We start from the raw sequence: 23,660 nt of genomic DNA, 5'->3' as shown, positions 1-23,660 counted from the left end.
ATAAATTAAGTATAAAGAAATCACCCCAAATCTCATTGTTAACAGCGGGCTCTGTTAGGCTTGTGATGTATTTCATTCTAAGTCATTTGTCTTCTGCTTAGGTTTTACTTTTTATACTGTCATTCTTCTGTGGACATTTGACTTTGGCAGACAATATAGCATGGGCGGGTAACAACTTTGGAATCAGACTTTGAGGGCTCTAATGCTAGCTCTGTGACCTTAGACAAAATACTTAACCTCTCTCAACTTCAATTTCCTTATCTGTAAAATAGTAATAGTACTACTCATAAGTGAAATATTTTAAAGTGCTTAATGTGGGCCTGACATACTGAAAATACCCTAAATTTATTGGTGGTGATGATCAATTAAGTGTTTTATTAATTATATTGAATCCCTATTAAAGTAAAGTTCTAGGAAATGGATTTGTATGTAAAAGATAGGTTTGAATTTCCCAAAATATTTCAAATTTTCACATGGATTACGAACTCAGAATACTTGGCCCCTCTCTTCTCACTTTCAGACACATCCCCTTCCATTTGGGCTCTCATTAAATAGACGATTCTTCCTCTGTGGTGCCTTTTTTTTTTTTTCCACTTAAGCCTCCCGCTAGCATGGCTTCCCTGGGCCAGGAACTGTGCTGCACCACCTGCCTCTGCAGTTACCCTCCAGACGTTCTACTTGTGACCACAACCCCTCCTCCCCATTTCCAGGCTCCTCCCTCGGGTACTCCCACTGTGCCTGTCCTCCAATGTCACCGACAACCTCGGAGAACCTCAGGGAGAAGTACACTTCCTTCCCTGTCCAGTGTAGATGTCATGGCCTTTCACTTGAAAACCCCTCTCTTTCCCATACCCTAAAATTCCCTTCTCTGCTAGCTTTCTGTCCCACTAGCTGGAAACCCCCCGAATCTGAGCTTCTTAACTATGCAGATGGGTAACTACATTCAGCATCTTCATTTGGGTTCTCCATACTGCCCAGCCCTCCCTTCATCCCCAGCTAGTGCTCTGCTCTCTGTAGCAGTGATTTTAGATCTTTACTTACTTCATATATGTATTTCCCTTTGGAGGAGTTGGCGGGTAGGGGATGGAGAGGCAGAGAGAGTTAGTGGATGGAGAGGCAGAGAGAGTTAGTGGAGATAAGAGATGAATAAAAAAGTGGAGGGGGGAAGACGGGAAGAAAGGTTGGAGAAAGGGAAAGTGTAGAAGAAAGTAAAAGAGAGGCCAGTAACAGAGGGGGAGGACTGGAGAAAGATGGTTGGCCAGAAAATGGTATGTTTCCTACAGTTTGTCCAACTAGCTTGTACTGGAATTTTAAATTTCTTGTAAATATTCTGCCTTCACCAGATCGTGTGTCTCTGAATTTTGGAGGGAGGGGCTGTAGATTGGTGGGAGATGATGGTAGATACAAGCAAAACTAGTGAAAAAGATTACTTTTGCTCCAGTGCAAGGAGTTTTTATATGGATTATTCTAATCATGATGATGGTAAATGTTTTATGCTTTTAACTGGGTTTAGAAGAGGAAGAATTATATAGTGTAGTGAGCCTCCGATCCCTTTTGGAAGAAAAGAAACATGACTGGGGTGGGGGGGAGGGGTGTGGCATTGAAAATAATTTTGTTTATTCCTTGGGAGAGAGAGCAAACAAGCATGAGTCAGGAGTGGGGCAGATGGAGAGGGAGAAGCAAAGCAGGCTCCATGCTGAGCCGGGGAGCCCGATGAGGGGTTCCATCCCAGGACCCCAGGATCATGACCCGAGCTGAGGGCAGACACCTCACTGACTGAGCCACCCATGAGCCCCTAATTTTAAAATATATATATTGGTGGAGTACCTAACGCCCTAATATCCTGAGGAACTCAACCAAAGGCAGTAGATCCGACGCTGAGAACCGGTCCGCATCCCATAGGAATGATAATGATTCAGCTGTAAATGCTTCACTTCACTGCATTCTCCCCTGGACAGCTGTGGGGCTGTGTCATAGGTAGTCACACTGTGATGGTGGCATGGCACCCCAGCTGCAGACAGTGTGGCAGGCCATGTGGCACTAGTTCAACAGTGGTGAGAAATGGGAACAATGAGATCCATTTGCCACAGGGCCAGAGCTGGCAGCTTTAAATCCCTGCTACTCCAAGAGTGGTCCATGGATCAGCAGCATCTGAAATACTTGGGGACTTGTGAGAAATGCAGACTCTCAGGTCCCACCCCACATCTACTGAATTAGAATCTTCAGTTTAACAAGATCCCAAGGAGAGTCATATATACCCTTAAAGTTTGAAGGCAGCTGCTTTAAACTTTGGACAGGGAGAGGACAGGGAGAGTCATGCAGGGAAGGTTGGGAAGGGTTCTCTTATTTTTTAAGAGGAATGGGTCCTGGAGGAGTTGAAAACACTCACCTGCATGGCAGCCCGGAACACCCCCATGTAAACACCCCCATGGAAGCTATTTCTGGATCGGCAGTGGTGACTGCTGCTTCACCTCCACCTCTTTCAAGGGCTCTGATGCCAGGTGGGGAGCATGGTATATGATTTCTTGTTATTTCGCTAGGGTTTTAAAAGATGTGGTGTGGGGTTGGTCTTTTTAAGGTATAATTTATATACAGCAAAATTCTTCAATTTAAAGGATAGGATTTGATAAATTTACCCAAATATAGTTGTGAAATCACATAGAATATTTCAATTGTTGGAGCACTGGGGCGGCTCAGTGGGTTAAGTGTACAACTCTGGATCTCAGCTCAGGTCTTGATCTCAATGTTGTGGGTTCAAGCCCCATATAGAGCTCCACACTGGGCATGGAGCCTACTTAAAAAAAAGAAAGAAAGAACATTTCAATTGCCTTAAATATGTGGTTCTATTGTCACAGTTTTCCATTTGATTAGCATATAGCACTTTAAGAAATGAAATTTATTATAATGTTATCCATATAATGTCTGGGTAAGTTATGGGAGAGCAAAGAATTACAGTCTTATCACTGCGATTCAAAATAATAACAAATAACTGTCTTTAAAATAGATGTCTAGATGTTATTGTTTAAGGTAGGAGCCAAAATTTTCTTGCACAAAATACACTAAATACATCTAGGACTCCTTTCAGAAATATTTAAGAAATCATGGGGAGCAGGAGTATCACCAGAGGACTAGAAATGGGCAGATTTCATCCCAGCTCTCAGAAGTGATAAAAAGTAGATCTCAAGCAATATTTAAAGGTGAATTATTAAATAGCTTTTATGTACAAATACTGTAGAAAATATTGCTCCTTGGAGGTCAATAGAGTTTTCCTATATAGTTGTGCTAAACTAACTTCATCTTTTGAGATAATAGTGAACTAGTTGGTCACAGGATTGTCTTAAGCAGAATGTATCTTGATTTTAGCAGGACATTTTTCATAATCCCATATGACTTACAAATGAGATACTAATATTCTGTACGTTCATTCTTAGTTAAGAGTCTGCTGTGTGCTTTGTTTGGTATTGTATGTAATTAGGCAAATAAGATGGACCATGACTCCGAATTAACTGTTATGGCCTGTCCTACAGTCTAGTTAGTAATGGAGGGACATAATAAAGCAATGAAATAAAAAGATTGCTTTGGCTGCTGGTTGGAAGATGGATCAGAGAGGGCAAGAAATGAGAGACAGAAATTACGACAGTTGCCCAGAAATTATAGGTGATGGTGCCTTGGATCAGAGTAGTGGCAGTGGAGATGGGGTGGGGGGGGAGGCATATGGATTTAGGAACTATTTTTGAAAGAGAAGTGATAGGACACTTGCCAGTGATTAGATGTTAGGGATGAGAGAGTAGATAAAAGATCGACGGTGACTTCCGGTTTCCTGAATGGAGCAGTTGATGGGACAGTGGGCCATTTTCTAGATTGGGGTCTTGTTCTATTCAAAGTTAGAACCAGTGACTTGGATGAAGGCAAATTCAAGATATGAAGCTTGATGAGGTAGCTGATAATTAAGTAAAAAAGGTCAACAATTTTAAAAGATATCACGAGACTGGAAAGACAAAATATAATGGAAAGTGTAGAATCCTTTCAAAAAAAGTATACACATGGGGCACCTGGGTGGTTCAGTGGGTTAAGCCTCTGCCTTTGACTCAGGTCATGATCTCAGGGTCCTGGGATCGAGCCCCGCATCGGGCTTTCTGCTTGGCGGGGAGCCTGCTTCCCCCTCTCTGTCTGCCTGCCTCTCTGCCTACTTGTGATCTCTCTCTGTCAAATAAATAAATAAAAATCTTAAAAAAAAAAAAAAGTATACACAGGATGGAACCAGGAAGAGTAGCCTAATAGGCGTTTCTAACAGAAGCTCAGTAAGAATCAAAAGTGTGACTTGGCTGCCATAAAAATGAACACCAAAATAGGTTGCCTTCTAGGAAACATGATGTCTATCTCAAGTTAATAATCTTAACATGCTTTGTGCTATTTGGACCCAAACTGATGTGACAGCATTGTGCTTTTCTTGGCACACAGCCATGACAAAGGATGGTTGAGAAACTGGACCATGAGTGAGATGTAAAGAGCCTGAACGCCCCATCACAGGCTGATAGCTGGAAGAATTGGAGAAGTGTAGGTCAAAGGGCACAATCTGAAACAGAGCACCATCAGATGGACTGTTTGGCAGAAGAGGGTTTCGATTTTAAGTAGATTCAAGTAGGTCCAAAGGGTGAAATGGCATCGGTAGTTTCAGCTCAGCCTAGGTTCCTGTGTGTGGTGCTTTACAGAAGCAGGATGGGATGGGTGGCGTATGGCTCCCCTGTGACACACTTTGCAGACCTGGATGCCTGTGTGTGGGATGGAGCAGAGAGGTTGCCTGTGCTGGGTGCAAAACCGGACAGGGCGGTGTCTAAAGGCCCCTCCCTGATCCTGGAGTCTCGAATTGTTTCCTAATAGGCTCCTTCCCCGTAGGGGACATAGACTCTCCGACGATGTCCCCACACCACCTCTTGCCAAGTGTGGCTGACAATGTGAGGGTTCTTGGAAGTCCCTGATCACATTCTTCACTAGATAACTCTCCTGCCGCTGCTTACCCAGTGCCCATGTCCACCTACAAGTTCTGGATCCCCTTCTCTTCAAGGCTGAACATAAGTCTGAAATACCAACACCTTGACAGCTCAGTTCCTATTACCGAGATTTAGTTGACCCCCCAACACCTTTTTCAGCAAGCGGCTTTTGCCATAACCATATTAGAACTTGTCGTCAGTGATCAGAAGTGTGAAAGCGAACATGATGTCTGGATGAGATGCAGAAAGGAATCACTCGTGTTCCTCTTAGCACAGGAATACCGGTGTGTATTTCTCTGCCAGCAAACCACAATTATATGTACAAAGATCTCATCGGACAAATGGAGGTACAATCACGCTCAAGACAGAAGACGTGTTCAAATAAGTCATTACATTCTCTAAAGACATCCCTCCTGCTTTCTTTCTGATGTTATGTTTTGTGTCCTTGACACCCCTGGATCCCCTTAAACTAGTGTAGCATCATTATAGCCAATTAGACAACTTAGAGTTTCTTTCTAAGAATCTAAACAAGAAGGTGCACTTCTCTGCATTTTAATTCCATTAATACTACTAGATTTTTTTTTATACCTTAAAGTGGTCTTAAAATCTTATGTACAGATTTTGCCTTTTATGACCTGCTAGAAAAAAGCATTTTGTTTTATATTAGTTTTTAGTTTTTGAAGGGAAGCTCTAGATTTTGGGAGGGATGGAGAAGATCATCTTCAGAGATGGGATGCCTAAAAGGCAGAGGCTGTCAGAGTGTCGCTTCAGGTCCTTCTGTCTGGAGTGCAGTGTTATGTCTCTTAAACACGGAAGCAGGAGGGTTGTTTTCATCACAGTGGGAGGATCTCACTCTGCTGTTGGTTAGTGCAGGGGAGAACATAGATGTACTCCCTGCTAATCTCTTCCTTGACCAAGACTTTTCTCCCAGAAAGAGAAAAAGAGGTGATAGGAGTTCAGGAAGAAATCCTTGACTTCTTGCCAAGCGCCACAGGCCAGCTTGAGCATCACCTACAGTGAGATTCGACCCAGCAGAATGTGTTGGGAGGCAACCATATGTAAGACCCATGTGGTCCCAGGGACTGCTAGCAGAGGGAAGGAATGTTTCCGTATAATGTTTCTTTTGCTAATAAGTACCCAGTTCTCCTAGCCTTTGGTTAATCATTAGGTAGACATTAGTAATTGTCCCTCCTGCCAGGCACATAAGTCCTAACAAGGTCATACTCTCTAGTCATTAGCCTGGGACCTGGTGGCAGGATCCCCCTCCTCTCTAGATCAGTCCCAGGGGAATAGACTCAACAGGGCATGTGGTCACTCCAGAACAGCAGCAACTTGCATCTCTCCTGTCCCCTACTGGAAACCCATGCTAGGCTGCGTCACACCCAAGTCCTCTATGGCTCGTCACATGCACACATGGAAGTCGCCCGTTCGTTTCATTGTCCCTAAAAATGTGAGTGAACTCTGAGCAGAATTCGAAGCTTGCTGCTTCAGAATAAATATTGTTTATCTCTTACAAGGTGAAAGAAAGATCATACCACAGTTGGGTCCTTTATCTTCCTCTCTGGCAGAACATACCAAGTGGGGCTCCGTTACGTATCTCAGAACTACGAGCTGGGTATATAACTGCCTGTTCTCACTTTCTCCCGTCCCTCAGCCAGAAGAGGTAATAAGGGACTTACCTTCGGAATCACCCTTCCCCTCAAGCATCTTAACTAAGTCAATATATGTCTGAATGCACTTCCTTATCATCATCTTTTCACCTAAATTCCCCTTTTTATTGGCTGGTCAGTTTAGTCTTCACCCAGAGTATTAGGTTTTCTGTTCTTTCTCCCCGTGTTTGTTTTACCTCCTCTGAGCTCTGTGCCTCTTTTATGTCTTATGACCCATCTCTGGCATTCTGTCTGCTCTACAGTTGGCCATTCTGTTCTCCCCCATCGATCTCCTTATGGCCGCATTGCCTATAGGGGAAGCAAAACACCGTAAGACATGAGACAGCCACGGAGCTGCCTTTCTGCCTGGGGTGAGGGAAGGCACACAAGGGGGTGACATCTGAGCTGAGCCCAAGGACAGGGGTTCAGTGGGTATGCGGGCGGGGGTTGGGGTTGGGAAGAGAGACCCCACACAGAGAGAATCCCATGATAGGCCAAGTACCTCTCAATGGCCCTTGCCAGAAAAATCCCTGCCTTATTTACTCAAATGTGGAATCAACCGCACTTATATACTGTTCTAGGGATAGATCTCCTACATCAGGGAGCGAGTGGTTTCATTTGGGGGACTGGAACTTTTTTCTTTTTAGCAAATAGGCTTTATTTTCAATTACCAAGTCTGTTTTAACCAAATGATTCGGAAATAATCTATGTGATCTCCCACGTCATTTTAGCTGTGCTTTTTCTTGAGGTGGGTTTGACAATGAGCCAGATGTACCAAAACAAAAACAAGAGTTCGTCATTCAAAAATGTCTTCTCATTTTCCTAATCAAAATTTTCCCATCAGTTAGAAGAAATGCTTGGTCTTTAAGAGGAACTAGGTCCAAAGAAAGTGAATTATCTCAGTGGTCCAATGCATAGATTCAAAAATAGCCACAGAGTAATTAGATGAAAAGAACCATAGACATCATTTAGTTTGTGTCTATGTTATAGGTGAGGAATCTAGGGGTGGGAGAAATTGAGCAATTTGCCTAAAGTCACATGGTCATCGACCTAAGAGTCACTACAAGTCTTCCCCTCAGCCCTTGCCCACCCCCCACCCCCCGCCACCCCATCCCACACCTCTTTCACACTTTCTCACTCAGATGTAACAGAAAGTGCATCATAGACCATAAAAGCTTTCTTTCCTAATACTGTCTGAAAGTCATTTCAACTGAAATGACCTCAGAGAGCTATTTAGGCTTTGAATTAACATAGAGGATTTGCACTGTTAGGGTTACTCAGATTCTAATGAGCAGCTCTTTATTTGGTAGAACATTTTTATTGAGGATTTTAAAAAGGGTGTGACTAATCATTTCCAAAATTTGGATGCTACCAACGAACAGTGTTAACCATATAAATAAGCCTTTGCCCTTCTAAAATGTAAGGTCTGAGTATGTTCTTTTATAGTTATCACAAGAATTGTTTTCTTTGCTTTAGGATACTTTTGACTTCCGTGACACTGCTATCTATATATTCAATAAACCTTCTTTTGATCTGTTCAAAGGAAACAGGTAAGCTGATAGTAGGTCTAATTTTGTTAAAGCCAGGACGAATGATTTGCATGGTGATACTGTGAACGAGTAATGCCCTCCCGGTTCAGCCACTGATTACTGACGAGTACATTGACCTACAGTTCCTCAAAAACCTATAGTGGTATTTACCCAGAGAAACAGACACGGTGCCAGGGACATTAAATTGTCTTGAACACTGAGAGAATAGCATTGCCGTTTAAAGCAAACCCCCAATCATACCTGTTTTTCTAGTTTAAGATGACTTCATTTGAAAAGCTTCAGTTTTTCCTTAGGTCTTTATAAATTCAGAACAAGGATCCCATGTTTTGATATTATAGCCTTCAAGATTTTAAAAGTAAACTGTGCTTTCATTCCCTTTTGTGTATATTCCAAGGAGAAAATGTTATGCCCGAGGCAATGTGGGAGCGAGGGTACTGTGGAAGGGCTCCAAGTTCTGGGCAGTGTAATACCTGAAGTGTTTATTTTCTATTCCTGGGACAAATGGATTCTGTTTGTAATACTTTGACTTTTACTTTAGCTGAAACCACATTGGCCAACTATTACTGTACAGAGATGACTCCATTTAACTGGGACATTTTGTAATAGATTGAGCATCTACCATTGTCTTGTTTAAACACCAGTCTTCTGAGAGATTGAACAAAGCTTTAATTATAGCCTGACCCATATTGCTTTCTGTGAAAGTTTTGGAAACATGAGCCGAACTGTCATAAAGACATATAAACATGTTTTCTTAATGAATGGTTTAGCAGTTTAGTATTTATCGAGATGAGACATTTGAACATGTTAGGATATTCCTGTAGCCAAATTATTCTTTTGACAGATTTGTCTATTGGTCTTTTTTCTGAGTTATGTATCTGTGAACTAAATTTTACAAATGATGAACATTCTGGTGTTGACTGTTGTATGTTTGTTATTGTGTTTAGGACACACGAGGTATTCGTGGAATGTTATTAAGATTAAGATAATTCCTTGTTAGCCTCATCAGTTCACGTAATTAATTCAAAAGGAAACTTTCGTCCCAACAATAAGGATTTTTATTTTTATTTTTATTTTTATTTTTTTTAAAGATTTTATTTATTTATTTATTTGACAGAGAGAGATCAGAAGTAGGCAGAGAGGCAGAGAGAGAGAGGAGGAAGCAGGCTCCCTGCTGAGCAGAGAGCTCGATGCGGGGCTCGATCCCAGGACCCTGAGATCATATGACCTGAGCCGGAGGCAGAGGCTTAACCCACTGAGCCACCCAGGCGCCCAATAAGGATTTTTATTTTTAAATCAAATCTTTCCTTTAATGATATGCACCAGACCTGAGAAAGGAGATCAGAGTAGGAATCCCCCCACCCAGTAGAAAACTCTTCGAGATAGTTAAAAATAAGCCTTATGACCTAATAATTGAACTGTAATGCTTTTGTAGCCAACCTGAAAAAGGAGAAATGGTGGTCATGTCTGGCATTTTAAAAGGTCACGAGGTTGTGGCACCTTAACCCTTGCAAAGCCCAAAAGGCTATGTATGTGATTTTGAGAAAGACAGAATAACTTGGGGAATAGTCACTCGAATGAGGATATCTTGGCTTTCTTTAACTTTTAGATCCCTGTCATTTCTTGTGTTCTCAACTATGATTTTTAAATAGGCTGCATGGTTTATGAAAAGCTGGGAGAACAGGTCTTTGGCACCACAGGGAAACTCGTAATCTTTGGAGCCACCTCTCTACAGAACACTGGAGGTAAAAGGAACACGCTTTTCTATACATAACTTTAAAGTATGTGAATATTATTATCTTTTCTAATTCTGGTGGTTGGGTGGCCCTATGAATTTTAACAAAATGGAAGCAGTATCGTTCTCATTGCTAAAATGGCACACGGAAAGTAAGGCAGAGAGAGCAGTCACTTATTTAAAACCAAGTATACTGAGTAGCTAAAACTGTCTTTGTGTCTTATTGAAGGTCAGTCTAAGAACAGGCTGGTAGCCTTTTATATAGCTTGCAACATGAGCCTTAGTATCTTCTTTCTAAAAATGTTCTCATTTTCCTCTAGCAATGCTGAGCTACCTCTTCATAGTAAAAAATGAGCTGCCCTCCGCCATAAAGTTTCTTATGGGAAAGGAAGAGGCATTTTCGTAAGTTATAGACCATTTTTCTGTAAGATAACAAAAATATTCTTAATTTTAATGTGGACTAACCAAAGTTTTTGTTTTATGAAAACTACAGGAACCTGAGTTTTCCCTGGGTTGTTATTTTTTCTTTCTTTGTTGTTCCAACACATTTCTCTGGGGTTTTTATATAAACGAAATAAGCAGGGAAAGCCATTTGACGATGAGCATTTAAAAGGTAGATTTATCTGTCAAGCTGCAAACAGTAGATGCTGCATCTCCCGGAGAGCCTGAAATCTATATCCAGTTTCTACGGAACAGAACAGATACAGAGTATTTTTAGCGCAGACATATATTTAACACAGAAGTGGAACATGCAAACACATTAAGACCCTAGTCTCTTTCTTAAAGAAGGGAGCGGAGCAACATTTACATGAGCCAACTTCAATAAAGATCTAGCTAAGCTTGGAAAATGTTGGAGCTACACCTGACATATCCGTTGTTTTAACTCCCTCTTGTTTAATAGTTCTTGCCAGTCTTAGTTTCTGTTTTCTTTCAAGGCAGAATCATAGGAGCCAGAATTCCTCATGTTCTGTCATTAGGACTCAAGGTCAAATACAAGAGGTTAGGGAGAAAGCAATGCCTACCTGTGCTGACTTGTTTTTCAATGGTATTAGCCAAGCAAAACAAAATGGAACTTCTCCTTAAATAATTGATAAGACATGTTGTAATCTGACAGAATGCAGTGTGTGCATTCAGCTTTGAAACCACGTAAATTATTCAGAAGACTGCCCCATTTAGCTGGTGGGGGAGGGAAAAAAAAATCCCTTCTTCCATCACTAGGGACAGAGACGATGGTAAATGGGAAGTGGTTGGATTAAAGTGTTTTGGATAAGCCTGAATAATGATAGAAATTAATGGTAAAAATTAATAATAATAAAAATTCATTAAAATGTATTGTGAAGTTTTACATTTGAGAAAAAAATTTCACTTTCTATGAAAATATGACCCAACTTAAATGCCTTTTTCAGAGCCTGGTATGTGGATGGCCGCGTGCTGGTGGTAGTAGTTACCTTTGGCATAATCCTCCCTCTGTGTCTTTTGAAGAACTTAGGTAAGGAAAGAGCTTGCTTTTATCATAGTCTCTACAGTGCCCAGATGAGTCAGAAACCTAATAAAAATGAATAACTTTGCCCTCTCTACTTTTACTTGTAAGATAAAGATTATGTGAATGATAAATTATAAGTATTAATGGGGCTTGACTTTAATATGGGCTAAAAACACTGGTCAGTATGTGACCTCGTAAGCAATCCCTCCACTGAGCTGTGGAGGGGGGAGGTGAGGCTCTGGGGCCAGCAACAGGCTCAGTGCCGTATCGAAGAGCACAACTTACAGGCTACTCTGAGAAAAGTGCAGAATATAGAATTCTCCTTATCCAAGGTTTTCAATATCCTGATTATTTAAATCAGTAGATTTCCAAATCTAATATCAAGACAGAAAGTTGCTTGTATTTATCCTGTAAAGTATAATGAATCATTCGTATATTATCGGGGTCTAACCCATCTCAATTATTTGCTTCATTGAAGGGAAAGATTGAAGTGAAAGGTCAAAGGTCGCCACAATCTGGCCACTTGGTTTTGATATTTTCATGTGTGTATGTTTATATTTGGAGACAAATGTGCCTGATGTTGTGGGAATTGTATACATTGAATCATGTGGCCAGATTGGTATCTAGTCCAAAATGCATCACCTTTAATTCTGGGCTAATTCAAGGAAGACATTTAGATTAAAGTTCTTCCTGCAAATGATTGCGAACCGTAGCGTTTTGTTTTGTATGAATATCAACCCTCTGTAGCTGTTATGTAAGATCTAGAAGTAGATCTTAAAAACGACTTAATTTTATGGTTCCTAGGTCTGTGTTTTGGCTTCTCTGTGTATACACACATAGCTATTTTCAGTTTAAGGAGGGAAGGGCTCTTTTTCTCTGGGAACAATGCAACCTCCCAGAGACCACTTAACTCTGCCTTTGTGGAAGTTACAGTGGATGGGGACTCCAAGCAGGGCAAGGTGGAGATCCCCAGATGCTCAATTTATTCCTAGAAATCACTTCATCTCCTCTGTCTGGGCCCCTCATCTGGGAAGAGAAGTACTGTAGCTGATATTCAGTATATACGCAATAGGTACATAATAAAGAATATCGAGATCAAGGAGTAAATGGATTTGGCTGTAAGGCTCCATCAGAGTATAGCAACAGAGAGCTACGGCCGGATTTGGGAGGCTCTTTTTCCCTATCTGGGAATCTGCATTGTCTAGTATATCAGGGAAAACTAGAATCAAAGTGATAATATGATACTTTTATTTAAAGTCGCCTTTTTTTTTTTTTTTTGCCAAATAAAGGAGCACTCTCAAATAATAAATCTTCTATTCACATAGGCATATTTGTATATTATTGGACCTATGCTGGAAATAATTCATTGAAAGAAACAAGGTGATACGTGAAATAATAATAAATTTTTTCAACTTTTCTTTTAGGGTATCTTGGCTATACTAGTGGATTTTCTTTGAGCTGTATGGTTTTTTTCCTAATAGTGGTAAGTGCTGATGAAATGATTGCCTTGGTTTTGCCACAGTACGATGCCATACAGCAGTTATTTATTATTCGGCTTTATTTGATAAAGTCTAATTGTTTCTCCTATATTTCTTAATACCAGGTAATCTACAAGAAATTTCAAATTCCCTGCACTGTTCCAGAGCTCAATTCAACAATAAGTGCTAATTTAACAAACCCTGACATGTGTACGCCAAAATATGTTACCTTCAATTCAAAGGTAAGTTTCCTCATCTTTTCAATATAAAAAACAGCATTTTATTAAGGGCATTATAGTTCTCCTTTTTGTTGTAATTAAACTGCTTTGAAAGAATTCATTCTCAACAGAACACCAAACCATTGCTTCCCAAATCCCATAATTCAGAGACCTTTGAGCAATAGACAAATACTAGATTTCATGCTTCCTCCTATCCTGTTTACATAAAGGACAACCTTAAGCATTCTCTGTGAAAATCTCTGTGTGGATCATTGTCTCAGCTCCTCTCTTCCTTGTAGATCTTTAAAAACAGATTAATACCTCCTTAGCCCACTCGCTGCTCCTCCCTGGTGGTGATAGATAGGCATTCCTCCGGTTTCCCCAGCTCGCACAGTGGAAATACAGATGCTAAAATACAGACACACAAACTGACACTTAAAACTTTCACACAGTTGGGGTGCTGTTATTAGCATGGGGAACAGTGGACTACAGAACCGGTCAGGCTTGGATTTAAATCGTTTGGCAAGCTACCAGACCCCCAAGTGAAAAACAAGGATACTGTTCTATATCTCACAGCGTTTTTTTAGAATGGGCCTGGTCCAGTGCTTTCACAGAATTAGAGCATGAGAAATGTTACTTTTCTTCCTCCTTCCTTCCTTCCTTTCTTTCTTTTCTTTTTTTTTTTTTTTTTTTTTGCATCAGAAGTTGTACTGAGTTTGAGAGTTTTAAAAAGTCTTATCTAAGAAAACTAAAGAGATCAGATGCGATTGGGCCCGTTCAGGGTGATAGGGCCATATTATGCTAAGCAAAATAAGTCAGTCAGAGAAAGACAATTAAATATGATCTCTCTGATATGAGGAATTTGAGAGGCAGGGCAGAGGGTCATGGGGGGAAGGGAGGGGAAAATGAAAGAACATGGGACGGGGAAGAGAGACAAACCGTAAGAGACTCGTAATCTTAGGAAGCAAACTCAGGGTTGCTGGAGGAGTGGGGGGTGGGAGGGATAGGTTGGTGGGGTTATAGACATTGGGGAGGGTATGTGCTATGGTGAGTGCTGTGAAGTGTGTAAGACTGATGATTCACAGACCTGTACCCCTGGGGTAAATAATACATTATATGTTAATAAAAAAATACATAAAATAAAGTTATATGCTGAGAAGCCAATAAAAATGTTACGACCAGAAAAAAAAAAAAAAAAAGAAAGAAAGAAAACTAAAGAGAGCTCTCTTGCATGCAGGCACAATTCTAAGGACACAGCCAAAGTAGTGACTGGGGAAGTAGTTGTCTTTTTAGATGCCATCTCTTAAGTCTGGTTTGACGTGCCCTGTAGAGCAAAGAGCAGTGGAACAGAGATGGAAGAAGCCCAGGGCATGTCACCTAACCTGTTGAAGGGAGTCGGGAGAGCATCGGTGGTCTGTCTACCGATCAGGGTTGTTGTAGGAACTTCGTGAAATAATGCAGAGAACGTGCGGGGTGACCGGCCAGTGCCATGACCATGGGATGATACTTTTGCCCGAAGCAGTAAAATAGGATGTAGGTGAGGGGAACCTAAGAGCCCTGTGTGCCAAGTGCCTCACGTCTCAAGCTAGATAAGCCCTCTTAGATAAGCTGCTTCTATTTTCGACACCAAAGCCCTCCTAATAATCGAGTAATCCAGGGATTCTGAAGAGCTGTCAGAGAAGACGACAGTGCAGAAATATTGGAGCAGAATAGTTTTTAGAGTAAAAAATGTTTCTTCGTAATGTTAATTTTTCTCTTTCAAACAGACCGTGTACGCTTTACCAACCATTGCATTTGCTTTTGTCTGCCACCCGTCAGTCCTGCCAATTTACAGTGAGCTTAAAGAGTAAGAGATTTGTTTTTTACCTTAATCATTTTACCTTTTTTACCTTAATCATTTTTTACATCCCCTCATTAATAGGCAAGTACTGTATTGAAATAAGTAGATTTGTATAATGAACCGGCAGATGGATTCATCAGCCGGCTTCAACATTTACTTTCTGCCATTCTGGAGCAAGTACTACATTAAAGGAAAAAAAGAATAAGAAAAATCAGAAAACTGCATTATGTTTTGGCCATAAATATATAAAGTGGCCACCTATGTGGACTTTTTCGTTAAATCGGTTTTTCACATACTATATTACTTAGGAGAGTTCAAGTCTTTGTGTTGGTTTATGTGACTTATGCTTCCTTGCCAAGTATTATAATCATAATCAGATTCATGTATAAACTGCAAAATGCATTGTGTCTGATTTGCCTTATATTGATTTAGAGGGAAAAGGCTGCGAAATCAGGCAGAAAGAAATTAATGTTAAGGCCAAAAACTGGACAAGAGAATATAATTGTTGATTTTAAACTATTAAAATGATTCTATGGATTTGTTTTTGATTGCTATTTTAGAGAAAACTGAAGTCCTGCTTATAAATTTCCTCCTGGGTTCTCTTTTTAGCTGGCTGTTAGCAGACTTTACAGATAAAAATAGTCTTCATGGCATAGTCTTAAGCTCAGAAAAGAGATACAATATTTTCCATTTTGAAAAATAAAATATCATTTAGCATTGATTCACCAATGACTCGTCCTCTTTCACATTTAATTGATATATGGGTAAGTTTTGCAGTATCTTTATCTACCTATGTGTACACCAATCCTACTTTATGATCCTATACTTAGGACATTTAAATATGTCTTTGACATCTTTTAAATTTAATAGTCCAGCCTTTAGTTTGTAATTTTCTGATGTGTGTGCATCTCAGTTTTTCCTGTTACGACACAAATGTTATGACTATCATGGTCTGTTATTGAGTACAAGTCTCATAGACAAATTATTTCGGCCATTAAAAAAACTTAAACGGTCACCCAAACTCCCTGGGTAAACTTGACCTAAGAGATAGAGCCCTTCATCATCACAGCTGTGATCACTTGGGATTTATTGTTCTGGAAACATAGACTTCCAAGTGCATTCCCGAGGCTACTCGGTGGGAAAAAAGGAAACTAAATAACAGCTTTAGCAATAGAACACCTGAGATCAAGTTCCAGATTTGCCCGTGATCTCTGGGCTGGAAGAATAGTATTTGAATTTATTCTGCCCTTTTCCCCGTACATGCTGAGTATGGAGATAATATCAAAAACAAATATTAAAAAAATATTTTCCTCCCTTCAGATGAGAACCTGATATTCTTTCAAAAGAATGGGGAAGGGCATTTGAGGGATTGGTAGTTCCATGAATCACTCTCTCACATTACCCGTTTGGCATAAAAGAAGCTATTTTAAACTGGTGTAATTGCTGGGGGGCAGGGGAGGTGGAGGGCGGGTAAGCTCCGCTGCTCAGATCTTCCCTAGCCCGACAGAAAGTTGTTAGTATTCTTCAGTGTTAACACCAGTGCTTAAATTCAGTAACATGGTTTTTAATTTTTAAAATTCCCTTATCTTTGTTCTTAGTCGATCACAGAAAAAGATGCAGATGGTGTCCAATATCTCCTTTTTCGCCATGTTTGTTATGTACTTCTTGACTGCCATTTTTGGCTACTTGACATTCTATGGTAAGTGACTTCTGTTCTCACACAAATATATGTATTTGTAGATAAATTAGTGAAAAATCCGTATCCGAAGAACTTTTAATATTTTTTAAGAGGTTCATGTATTTATTTTAGAGAGAGAATGAGAGAGCACGGGGCAGGGGGGAGGGCAAAGGGGGAGAGAGAATCCTGAAGCAGATTCCCCGCTCAGCCCAGAGCCCAGCACACTCAGCTCAGTCCCAGAGATCAGGACCGGAACCAAAAGCAAGAGTCGGCTGCTTATCCGACTGAGCCACCCAGGCGCCCCAATACCCAAATAACTTTTAACGCGACAGCCCAAAAAAAGCAACAAATCTACCCATTGATTTTGCTGGTCTTTTCTTCTACATAAAGCAAATGGTGATGATTCCTTTACCTATTTGAGCAGACTGTGCAATAGAGTAATTACTGAAACAAGATACTGTAATTTTTTCTTCCTAATACCGTCCTTAAAAGAAACTGCACTGGGGTGCCTGGGTGGCTCAGTGGGTTAGGCCTCTGCCTTTGGCTCAGGTCATGATCTCAGGGTCCTGGGATCGAGCCCCACATCGGGCTCTCTGCTCAGCAGGGAGCCTGCTTCCCCCTCTCTCTCTGTCAAAAAAATAAATAAAATCTTAAAAAAAGAAAGAAAGAAAGAAACTGCATTTTTTAAGCATGCCACCTTTACTGAGCAAAGTTGAAAACTCTACCAGAGAAGGCTCTCCTAATTGCTGGTGCAAATTGGGTCAGATTCCATTAATAGAGAAGAGAGACAGAGACAGATGTTGAAAGTGGGAAAGAGCAGAGTGCTACACTCATGACACTTGTGTTAATTAAAAATAAAACACCTGATTGTTCACTGGAAGTTGGAGCCCTGCAAAGATTTGAAGGAATGGCAGGGAGGGTTCAAAGGAATGAAATCTGAAAAAGAGAACAACTGGGTTTCATTTGTAACTTCTTGGCCCTGTAGGAATAGTTTTCTTTCTTTTATTACGTCTTCCCCCTCTGCTACTCAGATGATCCTCAAGCTGTATTGAACATCTTTCATTATCATTATAATTTAGGACCTGATTTAAATTTAAATACCTATATTTCACATTGTTCTCTATTAAATAATATTTCTTTGGGGCATTTTTTTTCCCTATAAACACAAATGTCTCAAAATTTAAACACGTTTGCAGATGATTAATTCAACCTGGAGGGAATGGCTACCCCGATTACACAGTTGTATTGTCACCATTTTCACAAGTAATGGCAAACAGCATTGTCTGATGAATCCATAAATGCCACGTTGAATTTTTGCATAAAAATAGTGCTTCTAGGTTGCCTGCAGAGTTGCAGGGCTGGGGTAGGTAAAGGGAGGGAGGGAGAGCTTCATGTTCCTTCAACAGTCTCACTGTTATCTTGTTCCAGCCATGAGTTTTCTTTGCAAATCCATATTTTTTCTTCACATAAAATAAAATACCAAACCCTTTTGTAGTCTTTGGTTAAAGAAAAAGGCTCAGCTATTTTTAGATGGTTATAAATTTTGACTCAAGAAAATTCGAACTAATGAGATTTTTATCTAGGCTCCCTTTTCCAAAACTGAGCCCAATCTATGGCACAGAATAGAATTGGAATTCCACTCCCGGAACCTTGAGACCGGTGCAGTGAGAAGACCTTACAGGAGACATGGCAGGAGGGGAAGGAGGTCTTGTCAAAGCAGTGAGCGTTCGCAGGGACTGCCATTCTAGCTTTGGTTGTCTTTGAAATCACCTCCGAAAGTTCGGAGTTAAGAAAAAGTTCAAAGTGGTACAAAAACTAGATGCTTTTTTTTTTTAATTAAAAAAAACATACATGGAAGTGAATTCTTTGCTGCTGGCAGTGAAGTTTGTACCTCTGTTGGTTTGCCCCTGGAAGTTGAGTGATAAGAGGAGGGTCTGGAAGGCTCTGTGGGGCCTGCTGTCCACCCAACAAGGCTGAGGCAGTGTAGTGTCCTTTGATGAGTGGCAGCAAGTGGGGAAAGTCTAGATTAAGAAGGGTTCTGTGCTTCGACTGGATGTTCTTTTTAGCCCCAATTTACGCCTAGGCTGAATTTGGTATAAATCGAGCACCCCCATAGTGGGTAGCTGTTTCTAGTGAGGACTTTACAGGCATCATTCCTCTTAAAGTGACATACGGACAGGTGGCGCCTGTCTCACACAGGGCATTTTTCTTCTCAACTTCACAAACTGTTTCAATAGTTACTTCAACACCCAGGACATCGCTTTCCTTGCCTTTTAGGTTGCAAGTTCTTTGTTGTTCAGATCGACTGTCATTCAGCAACGTGCCTTGTTTCTCTCTCAATACTCTCTTTTGCTCGCTTCAGAAAATGTGCAGTCAGACCTCCTTCACAAGTACCAGAGTAAAGATGACATTCTCATCCTGACCGTGCGGCTGGCTGTGATTGTTGCTGTCATCCTCACGGTGCCCGTGTTGTTCTTCACGGTGAGTAACAGGCCGCGGGGCTCTGTAAGAAAAGCTGAGGTCTCGCCCTTCGCTCCCTGTTTGGAGCCTGCCCCACGGAGAGCCGGCTGCAGGGAACTTCCCAGGGTCGCTGGAACCGTACCAAAGAGGCACCTCAAGACTCTGGGGTCAGTGAGATAGGGCAGGCTCTGCTGGGATGAACCTTAATTCTCAGGAATCTGTTCCTTCTTCAAAATGTAGACAGAGCGTTCAGATCTTGCTCGTGCGTGGTAAGAGAACAGAAACGGACGGGAAGATCACACACTTAGTCCGATAAAGACGGAAATTATCCCCCACCAGAGCTAACTACCTATTTGTAAATAAACATACTTTCCTTAAGCCAAGCCCCCTACCTGTAATCCTGCACAAGGACTTACAAAACATTTCCCAGATTCCTGTGCACCAGGACATGTGTTTCTGCTGAGGACGCGACGGTTGGTGTGCCAGGGGTCCTCACAGAGCCTTTGTTTTCTTTTCCTGTAGGTTCGTTCGTCTTTATTTGAACTGGCTAAGAAAACAAAGTTTAATTTATGTCGTCATATCTTGGTCACCTTCATACTCTTGGTCATTATCAACTTGTTGGTGATCTTCATACCCTCCATGAAGGATATTTTTGGGGTCGTAGGTATGGCTTTATGAACTTTATACTTCTCATTCTCCGATAGCTGTTCAGAAAGCTAAAATTCCACTGTAACGACTTCATTTTTTTTTTCTTATTTTACAGGAGTCACATCCGCTAATATGCTTATTTTCATTCTTCCTTCATCTCTTTATTTAAAAATCACAAGCCAGGATGGAGATAAAGGAACTCAAAGGATTTGGGTATGTCTCAGGCCAGCCACTCTTTTTCTGATTAGTTTTTCATTTAAATTTACCAAATAAATAGTCCATCTCCCCCACCTAATCCTACTTTTAGCAGCCTCAAAAGGGGAGCAGCAGTCCTGTCATTTTCCCCTTTGGGAGATTTAAAATACCGCATCCGACTCTGATCTGTTCTCTGAAGATGTGTTACTCTTACTGTGCCTTAACTTGGGCTCTGAGCTAGGACAGGGCCAGCTGGGAAACTAGACGTTTGTCGTCCTGGGTCTCTGTAAGGCAATGCCTTGTCTTTAGCAAGCTAGGAAAGGGAGAGGAACTCGAAGACTTTATGCAGCCCGCCGTTCCTGTACCATTCCTAGTCCCGTAACTCCTTACGACAGCCCAGGGCACATGGGATCCCTTCATGAGAACGGCGGCGTTCGCTTAAAGAGACCTCTTCTAATTTGACAGAAATACTTTGGAACAACAGACCTGGATTCAGAAGCTACCTTTCTATGTGGGGATTCTTGTTTCCAGGTCTGGTGAAGTTCAAAGGCATCTTGAAGGTGCTGCACTTGGAGACAGTGAGGGAAGCAGGGGTGAAGTGGCTGCTGCCTGAGCACCTCCTGGAGCACCATTTTGTTTGGCCTCGGAGAAGGCTTTTCAGCCGCCCTTCCAGATAGTGTCAGCGCTCCAAGGCACACATGACCCGAATCAACAGACCCGGGTGAGAGATGCAGGCAGGAGGAATCCTCCTTGTGCTTCTAGGAGAAGCAGCACTGATCTGGTACAGCATCTGCCTCCCCAGCAGGATTCTCCCTGAAACCATAAGTTCCACGTCCTTCCGCACCATACCAGCAGGGGCTTCATAAGCACAGAGAGGGAGCGGTCACTCTGGCATAGCAGTAAAATACAATGCAGATTAAATCTGCAAGTGCCAGAGGCCTGTTGCCTGTGAGTTCTATGAGTTCAGCTGTGAGTTCAACCCTGCTCTCACCTTAGAACTGGCCGTAGGATCTAGCAGAAAGCATTAGACAAAGGCTCCTGTCCATGTGGGCCCCCCAGAGAGTTAGACCAGACCTCCGATGAGAAGCCTGTGGACAACCCCACCATTTGCCTCTTCTCCTTCCCTTAGCTCTATCCACCAGGTTCAAGTTCAGGCCTCTTGGCTCTCAAGTTCCTTCATGCTTCTCCCTGCAAAGCTCTGGTTGGATACTTTCAAGGCCAAGCAATTTCTAATCTCATGCTCTCCAGATTCTGGTTTTAGTAACCTGTCCCCCTTCTGGCCTTCCTCAACCCTTACAATAACTTAGTTCTGGACGCCCATTTTCTATTTCACTTGATCAAATCGACTTCACTTTTATATATCTTTTTCCCCACTTTTTCAAATAGAAATGTTTGCCTGCCAGTGGTAACTTCAGTTGGTTGGTAAAAAGTAACAAAATGGCCTGCATGTTTTCAAAGTCCTTTCTCTCTCTCTCTCTCTCTCTCCCCCTCTCTCTCTTTTTTAGTTGTAATCTTAGTTTGAAAGAAACTGTAAGGATACGCAGTGAGTAGAATGGATTCAGTCTGAGGTGACCGTGAAGTCAAACAAAAGAATATGGGAGACGGCCCTGCCTAGCTCGTTCTTGTTTGGCCCTCCTTGGAGAATCAGATCCATACAATCTTGGAATGATTCTCAGAGTTTGCCAATGGTTGTAACAGACTCCAAATACAAGGGGACACAGAAAGAGAGGGAAAAGCATTTCTATTTGTTTCCCAGGTGTATGTGGAAGGTGTTGGCTTCCCTGAAAATAACCCATGCTTTTATGTTGCTCCAGGCTGCCCTTTTCTTGGTCCTGGGGGTGTTGTTCTCCCTGGTCAGCATTCCCTTGGTCATCTACGACTGGGCCTGCTCATCAAGTAGTGACGAAGGCCACTGAGACCAGCTGAGGACAGGAAACATTCCAGCCCGTGGCTCGGTCACGTCACCACACATCAGCAATCTCTCATCACTTCTTTTGCAAGTTTACAGAAGCAAAACAGGAATTCACAGGATACTTAAAATGGAATAACACTTCGGTAGCAAAACAGAAACCTGTTTCTATAATAGTTCCTGTCCCTCTAAGAGTTGGGATCAGTTTAAGGATTGTGGATTTTTTTAAGTTTCATGCAATTGTATTTCTCAGTACCCTTCACAATCAGTTATTTTTCACTCTCCTAACTCTATTTTTTTGTGGTTTCATGGTCCTTTAGAACTTCGGAAACATAATCATCAATCATGTTTATTTATTATGCATCCAGGTTCTGAAATAATTTTCTTGCCAGTGTTCCACTCACACCATTGGTATCTTTTTAAAAGAGAAAAGAATCTTGAATTGTATATAGTTATTTTGCTTTACAGAAAAAAAATGGTTTCATAAATATTTTGCCTACTTTGATTACCATAGCACACAGGGATAATCATAAGAGAGTGACAGGGTGTGTGCCATTGCTGGGTCAGAACCTGCCCAATATTTGAGGGGGCCCTCATCACCTGGCAGCCAGGCTCTGGCGGTCCAGTGGCCTCACTAGTACCACACCCTGCATCCTGGGGAGACCTTCTCCAATGAGTGTTTTTAGCTGGGAAGGGGGTGAGAATGATTTCTTACCTTGGTAAACATCTCAAACTACACATTTGGGTTATCTAGCAAATGAAGTTTTGTTTCCCTCTTGGCCAGTCATGTCAAAGTTACTCTAATCTGAGTCACCTTCCACTGAGGGAGACCCACAACACCTTTGTAATAAATTGAGAAGCACGAGTATTGCAAAAAGAGCATCCAAAATGCCTAAGCAAATATTCCTCTGATGCAAATAGCCTTCCACCCTACACCTGTATTGTTGAAGGGAGAAAAAACCACTTTCTTAAATTATAAACCCAGCAGCTTTTACTCATGTCCACCAGCTTTTTGCACAGGGAATAATGTGTATCTAACCAAGGGTGATCTAGGATAAGCAATTCCTGTTTTATATTGGGTACTTTAGGGGGTCTTTAAAAGACTTGTTTTATATCTATAAATTTAGGTTATTACAAATACAAGATTTTTGTACCTTAAATAAGCCTCATTCCTATTTCTTCTCCATCAATAATCCACTCAGAGTCTTGAAAAAAGAAAGATAGAAAGGAAGGAAGGAAGGAAGGAAGAAAAGAAAGAAAGAAAGAAAGAAAGCCCTCAGAGATAGCCTTTGAGAAGAACTTGTGACAGAATCAGTGTACCTTCCTTCCCTCAGACAGGGACTTTGGTGCCTATGCTGTCTCCTCTTCTCATCCCTAACCAAGGGGTGGGCCATTACTGCCCCCCCGACATGACCCACACAGGAGGACAGAGCTGCCTCACACCCCTGCTTCAGCCCCACTATCTCCTAAAGGGGGTGGAAGGAAATTACACAGAGACTACGAGAGGAGAGTTGGGGATAAGGCATAGCTTGGAAAGTTGTGGGACCGCAAGGAAATCCAGAATTACATCCTCCTGAAACTGGACCATCACCTGTGATCGGATTGTCTCTATCACACAGCAAGAAATGTTGGTGCTCTCTGAGCTGGTCTTTTGAAACAGGACTTGTGTTTTATTTATATTCTGGTTGAATTTCTCAAACACATAAGTTCACCAAGCACAGATTTCTTATCCAGAGATAAGTAGACTCTAACCACGGACTCTTGGGAGGAATTCCAAGCACTTAGCTCTGAGTTGTGTTCCTCCCTCACTAAAATCCCTAAAGGCCTTT

The 23,660-nt window shown here is 41.5% G+C and overlaps 1 protein-coding gene across 1 annotated transcript in view; it reads left to right on the top strand.

Moving 5' to 3' along the window:
- SLC38A1 (solute carrier family 38 member 1) overlaps positions 1 to 23,076 on the top strand; it is a 63,988-nt gene extending 40,912 nt beyond the window's left edge. The window contains exons 6-17 of the mRNA XM_080810919.1: positions 8,117 to 8,190; positions 9,840 to 9,932; positions 10,243 to 10,324; positions 11,329 to 11,411; positions 12,830 to 12,888; positions 13,009 to 13,125; positions 14,868 to 14,947; positions 16,540 to 16,640; positions 18,982 to 19,100; positions 19,602 to 19,743; positions 19,843 to 19,940; positions 21,737 to 23,076. Of these exons, the coding sequence (XP_080667045.1) occupies positions 8,117 to 8,190; positions 9,840 to 9,932; positions 10,243 to 10,324; positions 11,329 to 11,411; positions 12,830 to 12,888; positions 13,009 to 13,125; positions 14,868 to 14,947; positions 16,540 to 16,640; positions 18,982 to 19,100; positions 19,602 to 19,743; positions 19,843 to 19,940; positions 21,737 to 21,838 (1,150 nt within the window). The 3' untranslated portion in view covers positions 21,839 to 23,076. The remainder of the gene's footprint in view (positions 1 to 8,116; positions 8,191 to 9,839; positions 9,933 to 10,242; positions 10,325 to 11,328; positions 11,412 to 12,829; positions 12,889 to 13,008; positions 13,126 to 14,867; positions 14,948 to 16,539; positions 16,641 to 18,981; positions 19,101 to 19,601; positions 19,744 to 19,842; positions 19,941 to 21,736) is intronic.
- Positions 23,077 to 23,660: the final 584 nt, after the last annotated feature.

Source organism: Martes martes (genome assembly GCF_963455335.1).
Source record: "Martes martes genome assembly, chromosome: 8".
In the NCBI taxonomy this organism is placed as follows: domain Eukaryota; kingdom Metazoa; phylum Chordata; class Mammalia; order Carnivora; family Mustelidae; genus Martes; species Martes martes.
This window is presented reverse-complemented; position numbering and strand designations above follow the sequence as displayed.